Source organism: Terrapene carolina, unplaced genomic scaffold (assembly GCF_002925995.2).
Source record: "Terrapene carolina triunguis isolate 2854851 unplaced genomic scaffold, T_m_triunguis-2.0 Scaffold53, whole genome shotgun sequence".
Lineage (NCBI taxonomy): Eukaryota > Metazoa > Chordata > Testudines > Emydidae > Terrapene > Terrapene triunguis.
In genome coordinates, this window is record NW_020664404.1 from 1,191,734 (window position 1) to 1,215,854 (window position 24,121).

General features: G+C 49.8%; 1 protein-coding gene across 1 annotated transcript in view; it reads left to right on the top strand.

Moving 5' to 3' along the window:
• The window catches only part of TET3 (tet methylcytosine dioxygenase 3), a gene marked incomplete at its 5' end in the record, with an annotated part of 117,032 nt that overhangs the window by 49,640 nt on the left and 43,271 nt on the right, over positions 1-24,121 (top strand). The window contains one exon of the mRNA XM_029912728.1: positions 10,824-13,485. Coding sequence (XP_029768588.1) covers positions 10,824-13,485 — 2,662 coding nt within the window. The remainder of the gene's footprint in view (positions 1-10,823; positions 13,486-24,121) is intronic.

A 24,121-nucleotide genomic window follows, 5' to 3' on the forward strand; every position in this document is an offset into this window, starting at 1 on the left:
TGTGGTGTTTTTAAGTGTGGACAAGGCCTCCGTCTCTTCCCCGCTCCTGGCTTCAGTATTGCCGATGTGAAATGGGGTTGAGAATCCTGACCTCACAGGGAGCGGTGTGAGGATCGCGTTCAGGAAGCACTCAGTGGGGTGGTCACGCAGGCCATAGACGTACCAAGATGGAGGGAAAGATGGTTCCACTGTAGGTGAAATGGGCTTAGGTATCTCACTTGCTCCAGCTCTAATAGGCCCTCACCTTGGCAGAGAGGCTTGAGGGTGAATGAGCCATGAGGTGAGATGGTTCTTTCGCCCCCTCGAAGAGACAGTGCAGGGGGAAATGTGCCCTGCCAATAAATTTTCAGGGCACTCGGCCTGGTTGTAAATCCACACGTGGAATGAAACTGGTTTTTCATTATTTCTCTGATCAGGGTTAATCTCTGTGTTCAGACCCTCAGGACTTGGCCCTTCCTGCAGATAACACTCGGCGTGTGGAGACTGTGTTTCAGTTACAGAGTATTGCCGCAAGCTAACTCACGCGGAGATCGTCTACCTGCTTAGTGGCACCTTAGGTAAATGGCACAAACACCCTGTGGACACTCTTATTTCAGGTTAATCCAGTTTATTTCGATTCATTTTAGAAACAGGTTGGAACTAAATCCAAGTATCATAGAATCATAGAATATCAGGGTTGAAAGGGACCTCAGGAGGTCATCTAGTCCAACCCCCTGCTCAAAGCAGGACCAATCCCCATCTAAATCAAGTAAGAGTGTCCCATGCGGAGGTTTTCCATTGGTTCAACTAGACCAGAGCAAATTTGTGTGTAGACGAGACCTCAGCCTCGGAACTCCCTCCTGAGCGTTGTTATCCCTGGTTCACGTATTAGATGTTAGAGGTTACAGGAGGAGTCATCGTCAGCGCTGTTAGACTCATCGGTTCTCAGTGCCCGAGTCCTGATGCCAGCGGCGTTCCCCTGTCGTTGCCTGTGGTGGCAATTCTCAGTTTCTCTCTCCCTGCGAGGGACGATCCCCGGGTAAGGCGAGGACAGGGCGCTCCAGCGAAGCCAGCCATGTGCTCAGCCCGCTGGAATAACACTGCTAGCGAAAGAGAAAATGGGCCAGTCCTCGGGGGGGATGCTAAGCTGGAGGCGCCTTTGCAGTGCTTCCTTTGTCTGGGGGGGGGGGGGGGGGGGGTCATTCGTGCTCTCGTCCTCCTCTCGGAGCGGCCGCGAGAAACACAATCTGGAGATTAAGGGGGAGGAAAACCGACTGCCTCAGAGACCGTGTTAGGTCACAAAAACCCCTTGTCTGCAAACCCCGGTCTGTTTCTGTCTGACTGTCGGAGAAGCTGCGGGGATTACAGCACTGGATGGGCAGGACTTCAGGCCAGGGGGCCTAGGCCTCCTCTTGTTTGTTTTGCAGACTGTATTTGGTTGACTCCAGATGTGCCCTCCCCACCGTATGTCCCTGCAGTCAGACACATGCAGAGGTGGAAAAGCCCTGTGAGACGCCCTCAGTCCAGGGCAGGATTGCTGCCTACAGTGTATTCTCCAGAGAGTGCCGTGGAGAATTCGTGTGTGTATGTGCGCATAGAGACAAGTGATGGTGATTTACTATTATGTGTTAATTGCTGACAGACAGCATGGTCCACTGCTGTCCATGCTCTCAGGAGCTTACAACCTAATTACAATCAAATCAAATCCCGATCAGCCAGCCAGCCATCCTCTTATCTTTTAGTTATCTCCTCTCTCATCATGTCTTATCCCTTAGCTTGTGCCCATCACCATAGTATCTAGGCTCCTTGAATAAACAGTGAAACAAAGTCAGGTTCATGGGAGTTGCAGGCCAGTTAGGGTCAGTCTACACTACATTGTAAACTGGGGTCTGTGGGACCCAAGCTTGTGGACTCAGTGTTTCCAAGCCCACACTGGAGCGTCCACACTGTATCGTAAACCTGGTCTTACAATTGCTGGACCTGGGTCTCACAGCTGTGCTAACACATCCATATTGTGCCAGGCAGACCATCTGACTCAGGTCTGCAGCTTGATCTGTGTCCACACTGCAAAATGACAGGGCTTGGAATCGAGTCTCAGCTGGTCTCGGGCTCAGACCACTCACTCGCTCCCCCTTGGGTCCTGAGTGCTTGCTGACCAGAGTCAGACAGATTTGCGTGTAGATGGTAGGAGGGGTTGGTCTCAAACCCAAGTCCAGGTTTACAATGCAAAGGTTGTTACAAGGAGGAGGGAGAAAAATTGTTCTCCTCAACCTCTGAGAATAGGACAAGAAGCAATGGGCTTAAATTGCAGCAAGAGCGGTTTAGGTTAGACATTAGGAAGAACTTCCTAATTGTCAGGGTGGTTAAGCACTGGAATAAATTGCCTAGGGAGGTTGTGGAATCTCCATCATTGGAGATTTTTAAGAGCAGGTTAGACAAACACCTGTCACGGATGGTCTAGATCAGTAGTGGGCAAACTACGGCCTGGGGGCCACATCTGGCCCTCTGGATGTTTTAATCCAGCCCTTGAGCTCCTGCCAGGAAGTGGGGTCCAGGGCTTGCCCCGCTCTGGCGCTCCAGCTGGGGAGGAGGGTCAGAGTCTTGCCCCACTCCGCACGGCTCCTGGAAGCAGCGACATGTCCCCCCTCTGGCTCCTATGCGTAGGGGCAGCCAGAAGGCTCCAAGCGCTGCCCCCGCCCCAAGCGCTGCCCCCACAGCTCCCATTGGCCAGGAACAGCAGCCAGTGGGAGCTGCAGGGACGGCACCTGCGGACAGGGCAACACACAGAGCCGCCTGGCCGCACTTACACGTAGGAGCTGGAGAGGGGACATGCCGCTGTTTCCGGGAGCTGCTTGAGGTAAGCGCCGCCCGGAGCCTGCACCCCTGACACCCTTCCTGTGCCCCAACCCCCTGCCCCAGCCCTGATCCCCCCTCCCGCCCTCCGAACCCCTCAGCCCCAGCCCGGAGCACCCTCCTGCACCCTCAACCCCTCATTCCCAACCCCACCCCAGAGCCCGCACCCCCAGCCAGAGCCCTCCCATCCTCCAACCCCCAATTTCGTGAGCATTCATGGCCTGCCATAAAATTTCCATACCCAGATGTGGCCCTTGGGCCAAAAAGTTTGCTCACCCCGGCCTAGATAATACTTGGTCCTGCCATGAGTGCCGGGTATTGGACTAGACGACCTCTCGAGGTCCCGTCCAGCCCTACGATTCTCTGGTTCCATGACTAGACTGCAGTAAAACACCCACACCTGGCCCTTGTCAGCTGACATGGGCTGTGGGGCTATAAAATTGCTGGGTAGACTCTGCGGGATCCCAGAGCTCGGGCTCCAGCTTGACCTTGAACGTTTCTACTGCAGTTTTATAGCCCTGCAGTCTGAGCCCCGCAAGCCTATCAGCTGACACTGGTTAGTCACAGGGGTTTATTGCAGTGTAGACATACCCTTAGGGTCCCACCTGAGTGACATGCCCTCATATACTGGAATTCTGGTCCCATGAGGTCCCCTCTTCTTTCCTGGTAGCGGAGTTGGGGGTTACTACGTTACATGCTCCAGAGCTACTTAGAACTTAGCTATACTGGGGGGAGAGAATTTCTCTGTATCTCTGGAGAACGTGGCCCTTTCAGGTTTATTTTTATCATCTGTACAGTAACATCTAGAGGCACAATCAGGATCAGAGCCCAGTTGTGTTGGGCACTGTAAATCATAGCAGGGGACAGTCCCTGCTCCCAACAATTTACAGTCTAAACAGACATAGGGTGGGAGGGAAAACAAAGGCATCAAGTGAAATGACTTGCCCAGGGTCACACAGCGGGTCAGTGGCAGAACTCCAATCTCCTGACTCCCACTCCAGTGCCCTATCGAGTAGATTACGCTTAGGCTATGTCTACACTATGAACTAGAGGTGTGATTCCCTGATCGCGTACCCGCCTGAAACCGATAGTTTTGTCAGTGGCATGGCTAAGCTGCTTCTACTCATGCTACCTACTGCGGCGACGCTGCTATTTATACTTGCACTAGCTGGATGTGAGCAAGCGCTAGTATATGTACACGAGCAGGGGAGACACACCCCTAGCTTGTAGTGTAAACATCATCTTAGCAGGAGTGCTTTAGAAGCATGCCCAGCAGTTGTTTCCACTGCAGCTAACCTACAGTAGGCCGGGGGCTTCAGGTACCCAAACCCTTCACTATAAAGCCTGCAAATATTAACTACAAAGTGTAAGACTCAAGGGACTGGTTGAGGTCAGTGGGGGTCCATCGGAGAAGAGAACTAGTTACTCTCTGTGTTCCGGTTTCTGTTGTGTGGCTGTGGAGTGTCATTCCATGTGGGAGCAGGAGCGATTTCTGTTTCCCCTAGTAGACAATGCCCTGGAAAAGAGAGCGCTTGCATCAAAGACTCCGCTAGATTCCAAGCCGTTGATCTCCCTGTACCAGTTTCAACCCCCCTGTGGACACTGATTTCACTAGGCTTGTGCCTGTTTGTGCTAGCGGTGGATCAGGCCCTCTACCTCGGTTTCCCCAGCTGTAAAGTGGGGATAATGATATAGTAGTGGGAGGGTTCCATCACTTTAAGGATGGGCTTAGATATTTTACTGACCAGGTCTGGATGGCCAAGTCAGGGCTTATATTGGTGTTTATAAGAAGCAGCACTTAAATTATCAGCTGTTCAGGGTGGGGGCCATCTCTTTGTTCTGTGTTTGTACAGTGCTCCTAAAATGCTATGATGATAGAAATAATAATAGATGAGATTCTTTGCATTCTTGATCATTTTTAGCTTGCAGTCCATGGTGGGTCTGCTCTGGAGAATAAGGGTTTTCAGGACGAGAGGCAATAAACATGATTGTTTAAACGGAAATGATCAGCTTCATTTTTTTAAAATTCATTTTTTAAAATTTCCATTTATTCCCCTTTCAAATTTGAATGTCCCGAAATCTTGTTTTAAAATTTCCATGCCACAGGATTTTTAACAAGGGTAGTTTCCTCTTCCCCTGGTGGATGTTTATAAGGGTCTTTGAAGTTTGTTGGTTTGTATCTTGCTAACTGACTGCAGGTGGAAAAATAGTGAAATCGACGACGCAAAGTGCTGTTGTGCACAGTCAGCAAATTGCAAAAACAAAATAGAAAAGAATGTAAGCTTTTAGTTAGAGAGAGCTTAGGTGTTGCTTGTACAAAGAAGAGGTACGCCGCTTCCAGGCAGTTCACTTGAGTTCAGTTCATTGAAGCGCTGTTGGTATTGGAAAGCTATACGTGCGTTGCCGAAGCGTGAGAGAGAGACAAACCCTAAGATCTCTGTTCCTTTAAAGTTGAAATCTGAGCCCCATTCAAGTTGAAATCAGAGCCTCAGCTAGCGTAGATCAGCAGAGATCCACCAATGTTAGTGGAGATTTGCTGATCTATGCCAGGTTTGTGTGTGTTTAACCTTATAAGGTCTTGTTGTATATGTCAGAATATCCTGAAACCTTTATGGCCTAAACTTGTGGCACCTACTCGGACAGAACTCCCACTGAACTCAGCAGGCGTTTTGTATGCAGGATTGAGCTTGAACGACTTCTCAGGCAGGAAAGTCTGTTGACTAGCTGGGAGTGGCCCGTATTTCATTATGCAGCTTTTTTCTGTAGTCAGCAACATGCTTATCTGCAGTTTAGAAGCCTGAACTCAAGTGGAGTGTCCGCCTACTGCAATCAGCCTTCAAACGGTTTCCACCTAGAAATACTCAGGCTTCATAAAAATGCACATGCTCTAGGATGTTTGCCCTGTGCCTGTAGCTAGTGGGCTGGGGACACTAGCATTCTCTCCCTGACCTCCTGGCTTAAAGGTGCTTTGTAGGGGTCCGCTGCCTGAATGCTGATCAGTTATTAAATGTACAGACATGCCCCGTACTTTGAAACCTCTGCAAGAATTTTCCTGTCCAGCGCTGGCATCCAGCATGGTATGCCCCCACCGTCGTCTCTACACGGCACAGGGCTGGATTAGGGAAGACTCGGGAATCCTGGCATCCGGGGCAGTGAGTCAGAGGGGCAGTCAGCAGCGCAGCACCCGAGATCGCCTGTTTAGGAGGAGGCTCAAGGTGAGGCTCCATCACCAGGAGTGCTGGCAGAGGTAGATCTGCTCTAGGGGTAGGAAAAATCTGTCCAGGTAAAAGGGAGGGTGGTTTGAATCACTGGGGGAATAGGCCTTGTTTAGCCTTAATTCAGCCCATGGCATTACACCGCCCTCATTTTAACAGTAATTTCTAGGAGTCACTTCTGGGATTTGTATGCTCCCCATAACATGAGCACTTGCCAAACAGAGGCCCACCTTTGATGCCAAATCCATGTAGGTCACTGATAACTCCCAGCAACAGTGACTGCTGTGCTGGGGTAATAGAGCAATAGAGATACCGGTTTGGATTTTCACTAGAGTAGTCAGTATTGTTTTGTCAGAAAGTTTTTTCTTTTGGGGGCGGGGGCAGGAATATTCTTTTTTGAACGAGACGGAATTTTCCGCAGGAAAAAAAAAGTTATTTTGTCGAAAGGACAAATTTCATTTTGATTCAATTCAAAACGAAACGTTTTCAATGTGGTTTTCCCTCCCCCTTTTTACTCCAGTGGAAAAAAGGGAGAAGAAAATGTTCAATCTGAATGTAAATGATTGGGGTCTTTTTATTTCATTGACATGAAAAATCAAATAAAGTTCCTCGGCAAATTTTGAATGGAGTGAAATGTTTTTAGTTTCCTTTGAAATGTTTTGTGGAAAATCAGTCTGTTAACAGGGGTATGTTTGCCTTTTAGTAGGGATCCATCCAGTTGGTTTTATTCTACCACCTATCATCGTTGTATTTGAGCACCTTCCGTACACAATCAATAGCAGAAGTTATAATGCTGTCCCTAGTGCAGTGGTTTTCAACCTGTGGTCCGCGGCCCTCTGGGGATCTGCAGACTGTCTGAGATTTCCAAAGGGGTCCACACCTCCATTTGACAATTTCCGCAAATGAAAAAAGGTTGAAAACTGCTGCACTAGTGGACTTCATGAAATTGGGCACTTTTCCCTTTTGGGGTAAAAAGTTCCGCTTGAGGATTTGATTTGCTTGTTTGTTGTTGGTTTCTACTTTTTATTTACTGGGGGGCGGTGTTTGGGTGGATGGAGGCGTCAGTGTTGCAAATGTCATTCTTGCTGTGTTGGAAAAGCTTTTTCAAAGGAGACAAGGATGCCCTCAACTCCTCGCAGGATCACATAGGAAGCTATTGTACTTTGAGCAGATAGGTCCTCTCTGGTTTGTCCCCCAGCTGATTCAGCACTGATCCCTACAGTACATTAATCTGGAGTTCCAGCTACTGCACTTGACAGTGGCCATATAAAAAGTCTTGTCCCCAAGTGCTGGTAAACAGACCACTTTGGGAGATGGGGCACTCTAGCCCTCACTGCTCTTTTTCCAAAAAGGCTTGTTATATTTTTAGCATTCAGGAAGCTCTCCTGATATCAGCAAAACTTGTAAAAATATCAACTCGCATCCCACCTCTCCAGCCCCTCACTTCCTTTCAGCCTTGGTTAAATGTGCGATAGAGTGGATTAAAAATAGCACCACGGGGCAAGAGAATGTTGGGTCATGAAAATAGAATTCTCCAGTCTGCAGATCTCGTAAGGGGCCTATTCTTCCCCCACCGTTAATGCTGAGATGTAAGGGCTGAGTGTGAAATCAGTGCCTATCGCATGACAGGCAGATGCTAGAGTGAGGGGCACCATAGATAAAATTAGGGGTTGTCCGCATGCAAATTTGCACCAGGTGAGGCCTTGTCTACACACACACAAGTAGCATCAGTTTAACTTTTATTGGTGTTTAAACTAGTTTACTCAAACTGGTGCAAAACCCTGTATAGACCCTGTTAATTTGGTTTAGCTTAAACCCGTCCCTGATTGATCTAAGTGACATTGGTAGAAGCCAGGTTAAACTGACGCGGCTCAGCCCAGAGGCAAAGAATGGAAGCTATACATCTGCACGAACAGGTGAAATAGACCCCCTTGAATTAGCATGCATTTCGTTCCCCAAATTGGGCTCGTAAGTTACAGTTAACGGGCACGCTAACCAAAGGCTCTGCTTCTTGGAATTGCTGTGGGGATTGCATGATGCTTTCTGCAATAGGAGGGGTTGTTACAGTGAGCCGTGATTTCCTGGGGGATTGTTTTGAGCCTCTGGAAAAATCCCCTTGTTTTTTCAATAGCAAAAGTTCATTCTCAACTTCCCCTCCTGAAATAGTGCATTTTAGCCTCCCTTGGGTAGAGGTGCTGTATTCCAGAGTTGCATGTCTATAGACAGTGGGTGAGCCGTATGTATATGCACAATCTAGAAAGTGCTCCTGGTGCTTGCACAGTGGAAGATGTGGTCCAGTAGGTAGGGACTGCCCTAGTTCATTTCCTAGCTCTGCCACTGACTTCCTGTGTGGCCTTGGCCAGGTCACTTTGCAGGGGCCACTAATTTTGAGTGCTTCCGCTTTTAGGTGCCCAACATGAGATACCTACAGCCTGGTTTTCAGAGGTGCCGACCACCCAGTGCTCCAGTTGAAGTCAATGGGAGCTTCAGGTGCTCATTACCTCTGAAAATCAGGCTGTAGGTGTTGCAGATTGGGCCCCCTACAAAAAATCAAGCAGCCAGAATGAGTGGAAATTTAGGCTTTGGGCCTGTGCCTCAGTTTGCTCATCTGTAAGGTGGAGGCAATGAAACTTACCTCCTAAGGGTATAATGAGGATTGAGTCAGTGTGGCATGATAGAGCACGTCTGGGCATTACAATAATGCATGTATTGCTTTCCATCAGTAGATCTCAAACCCCTTTGCAGAGCAGTTCAGTATTATCATCCTTGTGTTTAGCTGGGGAAAGTGAGGCACAGAGCGGTGAAGTAACTTGCGCAAGATCATCCAGCAGGCCAATGGTGGGAATAGAACCCAGGTCTTCTGAGTCGCACACCAGTGATCTATCTGCTAGACCATGCTGCCTCCTCGCAGGAGAGCTTATTTCTATTCCTGACTCCGACTCCACTTAATCTCTCAGTGCCTCAGTTCTCCATCTGTAAACTGGAGGTAAGAACGCTTACAAATGGTTTGAAGTCTGCTGACGAAAAGTGCCGTGTAAGTGCAGAGTATTATACGCTGCTTGCGTTGCCTTTACGGAGATCCACTCCAACCACCTCTCCTCAAGACGGACTGGATAGCAGACTTAAAACGTCCCCTACCCAATATACTGCATCACCCTAGGGCTTTCTGTGTCCCTGCCCCAGGGCCAGCTGTGCAGGCACTCTGATTGATATCGCTAGGAAGCCTGCGATGCTGGAATGCCGCATGCCAGGCACTCTGGGCTTGTGAGCTGACACTTGTTAATGCGGCTAGTCACTCTGCTTCCACTTGCAATAAACTGGCCCACTCCGGAGACCCCACTGGCTTGTGTCTGGACTTTCACACATGCAATGCACAGGGTGCTGACTACAGCAGCAGGAATAGATTTCCCAGCTAGGTCTAGAGTTGGGGTCAAACAGAGAGCAGCCTCTTGACCTACACGCTCAAACCTCTCTCTTTTGGGCCCTGTCCACGCTTTGATCAGAACTGCAGACATGGGTAGCTGCAGCACCAGCTGCCCTGTGCTGCTGACTTTAGCCTGAAGCTAAGAGGCGAGTTTGCTCTATACGGCCCCTTTGATTCTTCTGCCAAGGCTACTAATGAAGGAGTCAATTGGCACTGGTACTGGTTCTGGTGGCGATTTTTGTGACATGGCCCCTGTCCATCAGGCACTGGGACAGAGACCGTCCAAATTTGTTCCACATAAGTCGTAAATCTTCATTGTGAGCCCAACCCACCGTCGCCCTGAATGTAATCTAGTCATTTCCATCCAGTTGGTTTCACTCACCAACCCATGGAGAGTGGAGGTAAAGAGCAGACATTGGAGATTTGCAAGCCACCCTCCAGCCACTGTTTAGCCAGAGGTAGAAAAGCACTCGAAAAGAGTCCAGAGGGAGCTGCACTTGGCCGCTGAGAGATGGACTAGCTGACCCGCACTGATAGCTATTTCCTGTCTCTAACTTTTCCGATTTTGTGATAACGTTTCCCAGAGCTGAGCGACACAGGCAGAGAGGGGGAAACAGATGGAGCAGAGGAAAAGGAAACAGAGAGGCAGAAAGAGATCCAAGCAGGTATCTTTCAGGGCTAGAATCAGTGAGGAAAGGAACAAAAGGAGCAGGGGAAGGTGAGTGAGGCTTGTGCCTTTAAAAGGGTTTGCTCAGTGGGATGGCCTAGTGAGGTATGCACCTTGCTCCTGGGAAGATCCCAGTCATACGTCCAGTCTTCATTAGATCTTTAACATTTCCCATTGTTGCTACCGCCGGTGCATTTGGGAGCACTAATGTAGACAAGGGACTCGCGTTTTAACCCCTGTGCCATAGACTTGCCGTGAGCATGTCAGGGCTTGTCCACACACAGAGTTGCACCTGTTTCGCCTAAACCGATGTGGTTAAGCCAGTGCCAAATGCAGTGTGGATGCTCTGATTTCAATTCAGACCAGGATTGTTCCAGTCTAGATTAAGTCAATTGGAAATCACTGTCAGGTAAGGTGAAATAAACCGGAATAAGAGCATCCACACGGGGGTTTGCACGGGTTTAACAAAACCAGTGCAAGTTTACAGGCAGCCAAGGCCTCAGATGGCACTATGGTTAAAAAGCTGGCGTCTGCTCTACTCCAGCGCTCCCATCATTAGTACCACTCAGGCCTCCTGCTGGCCCTCTCCAGGGGGCGGGGGGGCAGATTTCACCCTAAAAGAGGGATGGTCTGGGGGTGCCAGGGTGGCTATGTGGGTATTTACCCTCTGCTTTTCTCCTCTCAGACAGGTTCGGAGGGCAACCCAGTTGATGGACCCAAAACAGGCCAAATGGAAGAAGGGCCAATTAACTATGTTGAAGAAAGAAGGTTGAAGGAAGGAAGCGGGCCCAGCCTGGTGAATGGGGGGAGCCAGCAGGCTGGGGGAAGTGCCCTGCTAATGGAAACGGACGGCTGGCTCGCCAGCCAGCCTGTCGCCCGGCACTCGAGCGAGAAAGCCAAGTGGGAGAGCGCTCCGGCCCCGGCCCGGGGGGACGCCGCCAACGATGCGAACCTGGAGGACGCTCGGAACCTGGTGGCCTTCTCCGCCGTGGCCGAGGCCATGTCTTCCTACGGAATGCCAGCCACCGGGTCCCCGTCACTGCTGAGCACGCAGCTGTATGAGAAATTCAACTTGGAGATGAGCCGGGGAGGGGCGGGCAACCCAGGGCTCCCCCAGCCCGACGGCGTCCCTGGAGGTGAGGACCTGAACGCCCTGAAGGCTGCCCTGACCCTGGCCAAGCACGGCATGAAGCCCCCCAACTGCAACTGTGACGGCCCCGAGTGTCCCGACTACCTGGAGTGGCTGGAGCAGAAGATCAAGTCGGCCCTTGGGGAGGGGCAGACCCGCCCATCCCAGCATCTCAGCGACGCCCACCACCAGCCCTTAGACAAAGGTGCTACTCCCAATCAGGTGCCTGCCGTGGTGGAGACGCTTAAGCCATGCCCTTCAGATGGCCTCCCCTTTTCCCAAAGTGCACTGAACATCGCCAAGGAGAAGAACATTAGCCTCCAGACAGCCATCGCCATAGAAGCCCTGACCCAGCTGTCGTCCGCTCTCCCGCCGCCGGCCAGGGTGACTCCAGCCACTCCCGGCAGCCCCTTGCCATCCGTGTCGTTCGTCTCCAAGGAGCAGCTGGTCTGTTCGTCCCCCTTCAGCCCAGACGAACCCCCGGTGCTACCCACATCCAGCAACGAGCAGTACCAGAGCCAGAACGCACAACCCTACGGCGGACACAAAGTGCTCCAGACGTCTCGGGCCCTTACGCAGTCCTCTTGGCAGCCGGCGGAGCCCCCGTATATCCTCGAACCCAGCGCCCCCCGGGAGCCTGCGGGCCTCTTCCCCAATTTCACCTCCACCCCCCAGAAACTGGAATTTCCCGAGCCGTGGGATGAAGGACCCAAGCCAAAAAACAACTTGTGGATGCTCAACTCCGACCCGCCCGCCTCTTTGGTGAGCGACCCGATGGCTGAGCTGGAGCAGCTGCTGGGCAGCGCCAACGATTACATCAAGTCGGTGTTTAAGAGGCCTGAAGCAATGCCCAACAAGGTCAAAGCCGTCAAGCTGAAGCAAGAGCCGCTGGTCCCGCCTCTGAAGAAGGAAGCCGGGGGTGGCCATCCCAAGCTGGCCCCCAGCCAGCACTTGTCGCAGCTGCTGCAAGAAACGGACTTCCATAAGAAGACCCAGATGGTGCTGCAGCAGCACCTCCATCATAAGCGCAATCTCTTCCTGGACCAGAACCTGGCCCAGCCGGGCCCACAGGACCAGCTGCCCAACTGGTGGGCTCCCGGCTCTCAGGCCCTGCTTCCGAAGCCATCTGAAAAGCAGGCCAAAGAGAAGAAGAAGAAAATTCAGCCCGACAAACCCCCCCAGGTCAAGCCACTCCGGAAGCAAGTCCAGATCAAGAAGTCCAAGCAGAAGGATTCACAACCACTGTTCCTGCCCCTGAGGCAAATTAGCTTGGAAGGATTTCACTCAGCCACCGCCCCTGAGCTCCCGACAGAAGAGATGCAGACTGAGCAGCCTTTCCCCGTCACCCCTGTCAAGCCCCCGCCTCTTGCACTATTCACACCCAGCTCCGCTGCACAGTCTCCACTGCAAAAGCAGCTGGACGACAGAAGCCAGGCTCCCAACACTCAGGAAACGGGCGCTCTCAGCCAAGGGAGCCCAGAGGAAAACCGACAGCATCACCTTCACCAGAACTTTGCGTGCCACCCTGCTCCGCCCGGCACTCCCGTCTCCAGCTACGCGCCCTGCTGCTCTGCTGTTCCCTCCGGCGACGGGCAGGACCAAGCTCCCCACAAGCCCTTAAACCCGTCGGACCCGCTGCCGGCCCAGAACTCGCTCATGGTGGACGACAAGCTGGAGGAGCTGATCCGGCAGTTCGAGGCGGAGTTTGGGGAAAATTTCAGCCTGCAGAATTCTGACCTCCCAGCTCCGCTCACTGACGGGCTGCCCCCCCAGCCTCTCTCCCACCCGTCGTCTTCTCTGAGCCACTCTCCAGAACTGCCAGGGGGCTCAGATTCAACCCTCCAAGTGCCGGCTGTCGAAGATGTAGTGCCGCCCCTGGCTGAAGCTCCCGAAGTGGGATCCAAAGGCTTTACGCTGTCGCCCGGGATGGGGCAGCATTTTGAGAACCCCTTTGCAGCTAGGTCCCCCAAGCAGATTAAAATCGAATCTTCTGGTGCTATCACCGTGGTGTCAACCACTTGCTTTTACTCCGAGGAAAACCAAAACACGGATGCTACTTACCTAGACGGGACCCCGACCAAGAACGACGTGCCGTTTACGCCAACCCTCAGTGGATTTTTGGAATCTCCTTTGAAATACTTGGATACGCCAACAAAAAGTTTATTGGACACCCCAGCCAAGCGGGCTCAGGCGGAATTCCCCACTTGCGACTGCGTGGGTAAGTGAAGCCACCTCTCCATGGCTTACAAGGGCCTGATCTGGATCTGCTAGGCTGTGGGGGGAGTTTGGGCTAAATAAAGACTGCAGAAGGAGGGTGTGTGTGTGTGAGAGAGAGAGAGAGACTGGAATGGTACGTAGGGTCTTGTGTTGATCCTCTGCGCAAGGGGTGAATTTCACTCTGATGCGAAAAATAAGTGAACAGGTTTGCAACACAGGAGGAAATATACAAGGATTCTAGCATCTTTGTAAGTATCCTGGACAAAATAAAGCTGGAAAGTGAACAGGGATTGTTTTCCCAATCAGGATTTGTGGGATATGCTGGAATCCATTGCAATTATTTTAAGGTGAACTGCAAAGACATTTAACTGCGGTAGGGGGGCGGGGGGAGAGGTGCATGCGTGAGCACGCTGTTAAAGATTCCACATCAGTAGCAGAATAGGTATGAGAGAGAGATGTGCCATCTGTCTCGGATGGTTCAGTGGTTCTCAGCCCGTGGGCTGCTTGTGGCCCAATCAGCACACAGCTGCAGCCCATGTGACATCCTTGGGGCCATATAGGTAGTATTGGATGCGGCCCACAATGGTAAATAGGTTGAGAACCACTGACAGATACAACAAATGCTGCATCTTGGCAGGGGGTTAGACTAGATGACCCTTGCTGTCCCTTCTAACCTATGATTCTACGTGCATATATTCCTAATGATGTACTACTAAAATCAAATTATATCTTTAAAAGGAAATCTCTACCTATGTTAATTATACCTTAGATTATGAAAACTGAAAGAATTTTTCAACTCATTATTATTTTATTATTCTATTCTAACATGTATATTGTGGTAATGCCCCGTCAGGCCCTGGTGTGCCCGGTACTGTACAAACTTATAACAACTGCCAGTCCCTGCCTCAATGCGCTTACATTTCAACTTTAATTTTTCTCCCATTTGTTTTTCCGGCCGTGGGGGTGGCGGAAGTTGAGCCATCTCCATGCCCCTGTTGATGGGCAGTTTTACTTTATGGATCTCCTTCACTGATGTCAAGCTACGGCGTTTGGGTTTCTAACGCTGCCAGGAATGTTTAAATTTCATCCCAACGAAAATGCCTGGTCTTGTGGAAACTGAGAATAAAGAAATCACAAAACAATTCTATTCGGAGAGGGGACGAGTTTTCAAAAATAGCCTCTAATATTTGGTGCCTCCTGTTTTGAGTGTCAGATTTTAGGGACATATATGTTAGCTTCTCAGCTGCTGTAAATCGGCACAACACCACTGGAGTCAAGGAAACTACGCCAATTTCCACCAGGCCTTAGGGGCTGATTTTCAGAAGGGCCGAGCTTCTGCAGCTCCCATTGGGTATGTCTACATTGCAGCTGGGATCAAGCCTCCAGGCCTGGGCAGACAGACTTGCACTAGCTGTTGGGGCTCCTGCAGAGACTCTGGCTTTTGCCCCCTCGCTCAGATCCAGGGGATTGTGTGGTAGAGCTGCCGCCCAAGCCGCAGTATCCACACTGCTGCTTTTAGCGCACAAGCATACCTAGCGCGAATCAGTCTATCCGGGCGAGGGGCCTCACACCTGGCTGCAGTATAGACAGACGTCACTTAGAGGTGTGGGTACGCAGTCGCTCTGAAATCAGGCCCCTTCCAGGTGTCTCCAACGGAGCATCCAGAAACGGAGGCCCCGAGAATTAGAGGATCTTTTTGAAAGTTTTGGAGCAGTGCATTTTTGTGACCCTTTTTCTTCGGCAGAGAAAGCTACATTTTAGGGTATAAATCACTGGAACATGTCCCTGTAAAGATTTCAATTAAATCTCATTGAAATCGATTGAAAGACTCCTGTGGCCTTCAGATTGGGCCCTACATGGACCTTTGCAACAGTGCTAGCTGAACTCTCTCGTCACCCTCCCAAGGGGGATCCCTCAGGATCAGGGGCACGTTTCGGGAAGCAGCCTATGTTGTACCTGTTCTGCGGACAAACTGCGATGCTCATTCTCCAGCCTGTCTGTCAGTCCAGGAGGAAGAAGGCTGACTAGGGAGAGAAGGGTTTTCTGCAGTTGCGGGGCCTTTTTCTGGTCCCTTGTCCATTCACAAATCCAAGCAGAGTTCCTTTGGGTGATGTTGGAGGTTCTCTGCGTGGTGTCCCTCTCTGGATCCCTTGCTTTGACCCTGGATCATCATAGAATCCTAGGACTGGAAGGGACTTTGAGAGGTCATCTAGTCCAGTCCCCTGCACTCAAGTCAGGATTAAGTATTATCTAGACCATCCCTGACAGGTGTTTGTCCACCCTGCTCTTAAAAATCCCCAATGATGGAGATTCCACAACCTCCCTAGGTAATTTATTCCAGTGCTTAACCACCCTTGTCAGGGTGGTTAAGGGAGGTTTAGGTTGGACATTAGGAAAAAGTTCCTAACTGTCAGGGTGGTTAAACACTGGAATAAACTGCCTAGGGAGGTTGTGGAATCTCCATCTCTGGAGATATTTAAGAGTAGGTTAGATAAATGTCTATCAGGGATGGTCTAGACAGTATTTGGTCCTGCCATGAGGGCAGGGGACTGGACTCGATGACCTCTCGAGGTCCCTTCCAGCCCTAGAATCTATGAAGTTTTTCCTAGTGTCCAACCTAAAACTCCCTTGCTGCAATTTAAGCCCATTGCTTCTTGTCCTATCCTCAGAGGTTAAGAAGAACAATTCTTCTCCCTCCTCCTTGTAACAACCTTTTATGTAGTTGAAAACTGTTATCATGTTCCCTCTCAGTTTTCTCTTTTCCAGACTAAACAAACCCAATTTTTTCAATTTTCCCTCATAGGTCATGTTTTCTAGACCTTTAATCATTTTTGTTGCTCTTCTCTGGACTCTCTCCAATTTGTCCACATCTTTCCTGAAATATGGTGCCCAGAACTGGACACGCTACTCCAGTTGAGGCCTAATCAGCGCGGAGTAGAGCGGAAGAATTTCTTCTTGTGTCTTGCTTACAACACTCCTGCTAATACATCTTCAACCCCCATCCTTGTTTTTTTATTTTATGTCCCCTGTCCGCAGTTAAATTGGAGTCCTGTGGCCCCTCCCTCACCTGAGAGGGTGGGCCTTCTGGTCTGATAGGCTCCGCCTACCCCCTGAGGCTTTAAATAGGCTGGGCGTTTTCACCAATGTTGTGTTCACATTGAAAAGCTAAGGAAAGAATTTGGGGTGTATTGGAAACAACAGAGGGCCACAAAAAGAAGACCCCTTCTTTGATTGGGAGCTGGCTTCTGGCCAAACAAAAACTGAGCTTTTATCAGCAGTCATTATTTATTGATTGGCTTGTAAATTTTAAGCGGTGATTGTACCAAACGGCGCCAAAGAAATGCAGAGAAACTCCCAGCGTTTGTGGAGTTGAAACTTTCATTGTGTTTGAGTTTTGCCTCCACTGCCAGGAAAGATTTGGGTTATTTTGGGCAGGAAAGAAAGAAAGAAAGAAAAGCTGCAAGAGAAAGCAATTAAGTAGGAGGCTGGACTTGGTACTTTATTAGGTGTCTCTGCTGTTAGACTAATAAAATCAGACTCCTCTGCGTGTCACTTATTGATCTCTGTCTGGACGCCTGCAGCCCAGCTGAGATTTGCTTTCTCCTTTCCTTGGCACGGGGCCAGTTAGACATGACGGGAATAAAAATTAGGACTGGGGAGGAGTGGGAAAGAAAAAACAACCCAACCGCAAACCCCTGCCTAACTAAGGAGCCTTCTGTGCTCACTAAAGCCCCAAGGAAAGTGCTGTTAACCTGACTGCAAGTTCCCTGCCAGGAGAGTGAGTTCTCTAGGTCCTCTGAGGTTGGCAAGCTCGCGCTGAGTTTTATCCAAAGCCCATTGAAGTTAATGGGAATCTGATTTCCATGGAGTTTGGATCAGGCCCACTTTCTTCCCTGATTAGCAAACTTCCTAAGCCCTCCAATCTCTCTAGAAGCCCCAGAAGAGCTCCATTAATTCTCCCGGCCCAGCAAGTTCTCTGTGAGGTCACAGTCTGAACCGGGTTCAGTTAATGGTACCGGCTGTTCCACCTTGGATAACCAGCTCTCTAAAGGGCTGATCCAAAGCCCACGGAAGTCCAAGAAAAGATGCCGATTGTCTTCCCTGGCCCTAAATCTTCCAAGCCTCTGCAGTCCTCTGAGATCAATTGATCCTCTAGTTGCTTCCCGGTCATGGTGATGTCCCCCATTCCCCCAGTGCTAGAGCCAGCGTTGGAAACCCCATTGACTATTCCTTTAAAGCAGTGGTTTTCAAACTGCGGGTCGTGACCCAGTACTGGGTCGCGGAATGTAAGGCACTGGGTCACGGTGGCTCTTGTCAGCACCACCGACTGGGCCTTTAAAAGTCCCGTCAGTGGTTCTGCCCGGCTAAGGCAGGCTAGTCCCTACCTGTTCTGACAGCGTGCTGCGCCCCAGAAAGAGCCAGCAGCAGGTCCGACTCCTAGGCAAGGGGGCCACGGGGCTCTGTGCACTGCCCCTGCCCCGAGCACTGGCTCCGCACTCCATTGGCCGGTTCCCAGCCAATGGGAGCTGGGGGGGGGGGGCGGTGCCTGCGGGCGAGAGCTGCGCAGAGCTGCTTGTGTGCCTCCACCTAGGAGCCAGACCTGCTGCTGGCCACTTCCAGGGCCCAGCACGGTCTGTGATGCCAGGACAGGCAGGAAGCCTGCCTTAGCACCCCCGCTGTGCCGTTGACCTGAAGCCACCCGAGGTAGGCCCGCGCCCCAACCCCGTGCCCCAGCCCTGATTCCCCCCCCCAAACCTGGAACCCCCTCCTGCACCCCAAAGCCCTCATCCCTGGCCCCATCCCAGAGCCCTGACCCCCTCCCGCACCCCAACCCCCAGCCCTGAGCCTGCTCTCACACCCTGAACCCCTCATTCCTGGCCCCACCCCACAGCCCTCACCCCCCACACCCCAACCCTCTGCCCCAGCCCTGAGCCCCTCCCGCACCCCAAACCCCTCATCCCCTGCTCCATTGGGTCGCGGGCATCAACAATTTTCTTCAACTGGGTCACCAGAAAAAACGTTTGAAAAGCACTGCTTTAAAGTACACCAGCCTCCATTCTCATACTGCTGGAGTATCCCTCCCATGAATTAGGGAGATCCTGCGTGGTGACCCAAGGCAGCACAGGCTGGAGAGCTAGAGAGGCAGAGAGAACCACAGGGTCTGCCTGTGTCCAGCAGCCTCTATTAAACCTCCCCTGCCCCCAGTGTTCATTCTAACCAAGCCCTGCCTCCGCCAGTTCCAGCAGCACTCTACACATAGCAGTGAAGCAGGAGCAGATGCAGTTGAAGGTGGCAGGTGTACAAGTTACTGTGGTCTTCTGAGCTACAGAGTCCCACCCTGGTTAACAAATTGACTTAGCTGGAGAAATAACCATAATAAATGTATGTAATTACTTGCTTTCCCATACCCTGACCACATGGCTTATGCTCATGGGTGCTGCCAAGATCCAAAGCTGTGGCTTATGTATACTAGCCAGTCCTTGGGTTCTACCAGTTCTTTTCCTTCCAGCCCTTTGCCCTGTTTACTTGCAGGCTAGAACCCCTGATCTGCTGCGCTGAAAGCTACAGCCTGCTACCTCTGCAACTACAGGGGGATCTGTGAGCTCTGTAGTTAACAGTAGATCTCCGAGTGCTTTGCAGCGGGGGTCAGTATTGTTCGCCCCATTTTACAGATGGGGGGAACGTGACCATAGCCCCCATGTTCAAACGCTGCGCTCTACTGTACCACCTGTACAAAATATGCCTTTTGAGCAGTGATACTCAGACCTCAGTGGTTCAGGAGCCAAATTAGCAATCAGCATTACCCAGAAGAGCCACAGTCATATGAATTCATTGTTTCATTTACAATTTTTATATATTCTCACAGCAAAAGGTCTGACCAGGTATTATTATTTTATCAACTACAATTGGTTAATAACACAGTAAAAGCAGCCTGATTGGCTAATAACTTAGATTGTGTGACTTAATTATTAACCAGTGTTTTAATGTGTTCTGCAAAGAGCCACAAGAGACACATTAAAGAGCCACTTGCAGCTTGCGAGCCTCAGTCTGAGTATCGCTGCTTTTAAAGTATCATTTGAAAACGAACCGCATGCTGTTGTAGACACCAAGACTATAACGGGGTTCAAAAAAGAACTAGATAAGTTCACGGAGGACAGGTCCATCAGCGGCTATTGGCAGGGATGGTGTCCCTAGCTTCTGTTTGCCAGAAGCTGGGAATGGGTGACAGGGGAAGGATCACTCAATGATTACCAGTTCTGTTCATTCCCTCTGGGGCACCTGGCATTGGCCACTGTCGGAAGACAGGATACTGGGCTAGATGGACCTTTGATCTGACCCAGTCTGGCCGTTCTTATGTACTGGTCCGTAATATTGTGAGATGTAGGTGACAATGCTGTGTGTGGAATTATGGATACTCACTGATGTTATGCTTTGAGGTCTGGGATTAAAAGGTGTTTAAACCAGGCGTGTCAGGGGGAGTTGATAAACAGGTTTTCTCAAGACAAAGGAAAGAGGCCAACACCTCAGACCAGGTGTGGCCAGATTCAATGGACTATTCATTTGTATCCGAGGTTGCAGGAGAGAACATTTTACACTGTACAGTTGCATCAGGAAGCATCGCATTGGAAAGCTGTAATCAATTGGAGTCACCCCATGGAGGAGACTGAACCCCAGGGGAGCAATGTAGCCTTTGAAACCAAGGCAGACTTTGAGGTATAAGGGCACACAGAAAGACTTTGCTTTATCCTGCACCTGATGAGACAAGGAAAACCAACTCCTTGGCCTCTGCAGGGATCCTGGCTGAAAGCGAGCCAGCCATTGCTGGGCTAGGAAAATTGGTGAGGAAACTACCTTGTGCAAAGGCTGTAGCTTGTTAAGTTCTCAGTCATTAGAAAATGTATTTTTACTTTTGTTTGTTTGTTACCCTTTCTACCCGGTATCACTTAACCTATGTCCTTTTGGTAATACACTTACTTTATTTTGGCTCTAAACCAACTCAGGGCTGTGTTTGAAGGGAAGGGTGTGTTTACCGCAGTTAAGGTAATAAGACGTAAAGAGCAGCGAACAGTGGTTTGAGCATTGGCCTGCTAAACCCAGGGTTGGGAGTTCAATCCCTGAGGGGGCCACTTAGGGATCTGGGGCAAAAATCAGTACTTGGTCCTGCTAGTGAAGGCAGGGGACTGGACTCAATGACCTTTCAGGGTCCCTTCCAGTTCTAGGAGATAGGATATCTCCATTAATTTATATCTTCTGTGAATGTACAGTGGTAGGGGCTGTGCATTGCAGAGAAACTTCTCTGAGGAGCCCGGGGGGCTGGAGTTTGCTGATTGTCACCTGCTAGGCAAGGTTTGGGCTGGGAGAGCCTTGAGGAGCTTGCTGGCGAGGCAGACAGGCTGGGAGCTGACACAATCCAATCTCCAGCAAAGCTCACTTCCACTGAGGCAGGGAGGAAAGAAACACAGTGGCTCCCAGCTCTGGGTGTCTCCAACAGCATGTTATAGGGAAACTGAGGCACGCAGCATGGAAATGACTTGCATTCCAGTGAGAGAGCTAGGAACAGGAGCCTGGGTCTCCTGAATCTGTTAGGCCACACTGCCTCCCTAGTAGCGTTAGAACTTTTGGTTTGATTGCGTGTTCTGGCTTTTCAGCATTTTGCCGTGGTATAAACGACCGCCGCAAGTGCAGGGCAGTGGAGAATCAGGGCGTAGCTCTTCTGTGGGCTGCTACTAGTAGAAAAACATGCTGTGATGCTTTTTGGGAGGCTCCAGAACTGTAAGTTACCTTGTTGCCCCTCTGCCTTAGTAAGAGAGAGGTTTGCTGATGCCAAACTGTGTGTCGGCTCCCTGACACTCCATTGTGTTAGCCAATGCCTCAGGACCCTGCCAGCCTGTAGTTTGCCTTGCTGGTAACACTTGATGCACTTCAGTTCCTGAACCCCCTCTAGTTTTCCTGTAGCACATCGCCCCTGTCCCAGGACACCCCCAGAAGTTACCAAGTCGGCTGTCTCCAAAGAGGCAGGATGCACACTAGCCTGTTGGCTCAGCTGAGGAGGCAATCTTTCCTTTGCTATTACAGCACTGAGATTGGCTTAGGGCAAAACAAAGAGAAGTTTATTAGTAGATCCAGATTTTGTCAGTGATACAAAGCAAACCAAAATGGTTACTAATAAAACAAAAGTATAACATGCTGTCCAGTGACTAAAACTTAGCTTTATCAGGTTACGATCTTCTGTCTAAAGCAGTTTTCTTACCTAAAGTGATCTTTCAGCCAGGATCTAGCTTTCATGGCTGCATAAGTACTGTTTCTTTCACCTCATAGAATCATAGAATATCAGGGTTGGAAGGGACCTCAGGAGATCATCTAGTCCAACCCCCTGCTCAAAGCAGGACCAATTCTCAACTAAATCATCCCAGCCAGGGCTGTGTCAAGCCAGGCCTTAAAAACCTCCAAGGAAGGAGATTCCACCACCTCCCTAGATAACTCATTCCAGTGCTTCACCACCCTCCTAGTGAAATAGTGTTTCCTAATATCCAACCTAGACCTCCCCCACTGCAACTTGAGACCATTGCTCCTTGTTCTGTCATCTGCCACCACTGAGAACAGCCGAGCTCCATCCTCTTTGGAACCCCCCTTCAGGTAGTTGAAAGCAGCTATCAAATCCCCCCTCATTCTTCTCTTCTGGAGACTAAACAATCCCAGTTCCCTCAGCCGCTCCTCATAAGTCATGTGCTCCAGACCCCTAATCATTTTTGTTGCCCTCCGCTGTACTCTTTCCAATTTTTCCACATCCTTCTTGTAGTGTGGGGCCCAAAACTGGACACAGTACTCCAGATGAGGCCTCACCAATGTCGAATAAAGGGGAACGATCATGTTCCTCGATCTGCTGGCAATGCCCCTACTTATAGAGCCCAAAATGCCTTTAGCCTTCTTGGCAACAAGAGCACACTGTTGACTCATATCCAGCTTCTCGTCCACTGTGACCCCTGGGTCCTTTTCTGCAGAACTGCTGCCTAGCCATTCGGTCCCTAGTCTGTAGCAGTGCATAGGATTCTTCCGTCCTAAGTGCAGGACTCTGCACTTGTCCTTGTTGAACCTCATCAGGTTTTTTTTGGCCCAATCCTCTAATTTGTCACCTCCTCAGTGATGATTAGCACAATGTTGTTTTGCTTCACCTTATATTTCCCCAAAACTCACTGTTTGGACCCCAGAGCCAAGACAACGTCCTGTGGCTTTAGCCTCTGGTGTCTTCCTAGGCTGACTTCACGACCTGGCTTTTCCTGTTGACTTGCATACAAATTGGGCGTCCTTTGTGTTGATTTCACAATGCTTGATTTACATTAGAGGAAGGGAGATAATTCCCTTCCCTCCTGTCGGGAAGAAAACCTGTTTCTCCCTGTGTTAGGTTACAAACTTTAAAGCATAATATCAGTGAATATATATGATTCCTCATATAGTGTTAATACAGACATTTCACACTGATACTAGTGACCAGTAAGAACATAACAGCTATACTGGGTGAGACTCATGGTCCATCTAGCCCAGTATCCTGTCTTCTGACAGTGGCTAGTGCCAGGTGCTTCAGAGGGAATGAACAGAACAGGGCAGTTTATCAAGTGATCCATTTCCGTTGTCCACTCCCAGCTTCTGGAAGTCAGAGGTTTAGGGACATCCAGAGCATGGAGTTGCATCCCTAATGCTAATAGCCATTGACAGACCTATCTTCTCATGAACTAATCTAGTTCTTTTTTTAACCCATTTATACTTTTGGCTTCACGACATCCCCTGGCAACGAGTTCCACAGGTTGACTGTGTGTTGTGTATAGAATTACTTCCTTTATGTTTGTTCTAAATCTGCTGTCTATTAATTTCATCAAGTGACCCCTAGTTCTGGTGGTATGTGAAGAGGTAAATAACACTTGACTCTTTACTTTCTTCACACCATTCATGATGTTATAGAGCTCTATAATTTCCCTCCTTAGTCATCTCTTTTCTAAGATGAACAATCCCAGTCTTTTAAATCTCTTCTTCTATGGGAGCTGTTCTATACTCCTAACCATTTTTCCCTTTTCTGTACTTTTTCCAGTTCTAATATATCCCTTTTGAAATAGGGCGACCAGAACTTGACACGATATTCAAGATGTGGGTGTACCATTGATATATATATATATAGTGGCATTGTGATATTTTCTGTCTTATTATCTATCCCTTTCCTAATGGTTCCTAACCTTCTGTTCGCTTTTTTGACTGTGGCTGCACATTGAGTGGATGTTTTCAGAGAACTATCCATAATGACTCCAAGATCCCTTTCTTGAGTGGTAACAGCTAATTTAGACCCCGTCATTTTGTATGTATGGTTGGGATTATGTTTTCCAATGTGCATTACGTTGCACTTATCAACATTGAATTTCATCTGCCATTTTGTTGCCCAGTCACCCAGTTTTGTGAGATCCCTTTGTAGCTCTTCGCAGTCTGCTTTGGACTTAACTATCTTGAGTAATTTTGTATCATCTGCAAACTTTGCCATCTCACTATTTATCCTCTTTTCCAGATCATTATTGAATATGTTGAACAGCACAGGTCCCAGTCTAGATCCTTGGGGTCCCAGTCTAGATCCTTGGGGTCCCAGTCTAGATCCT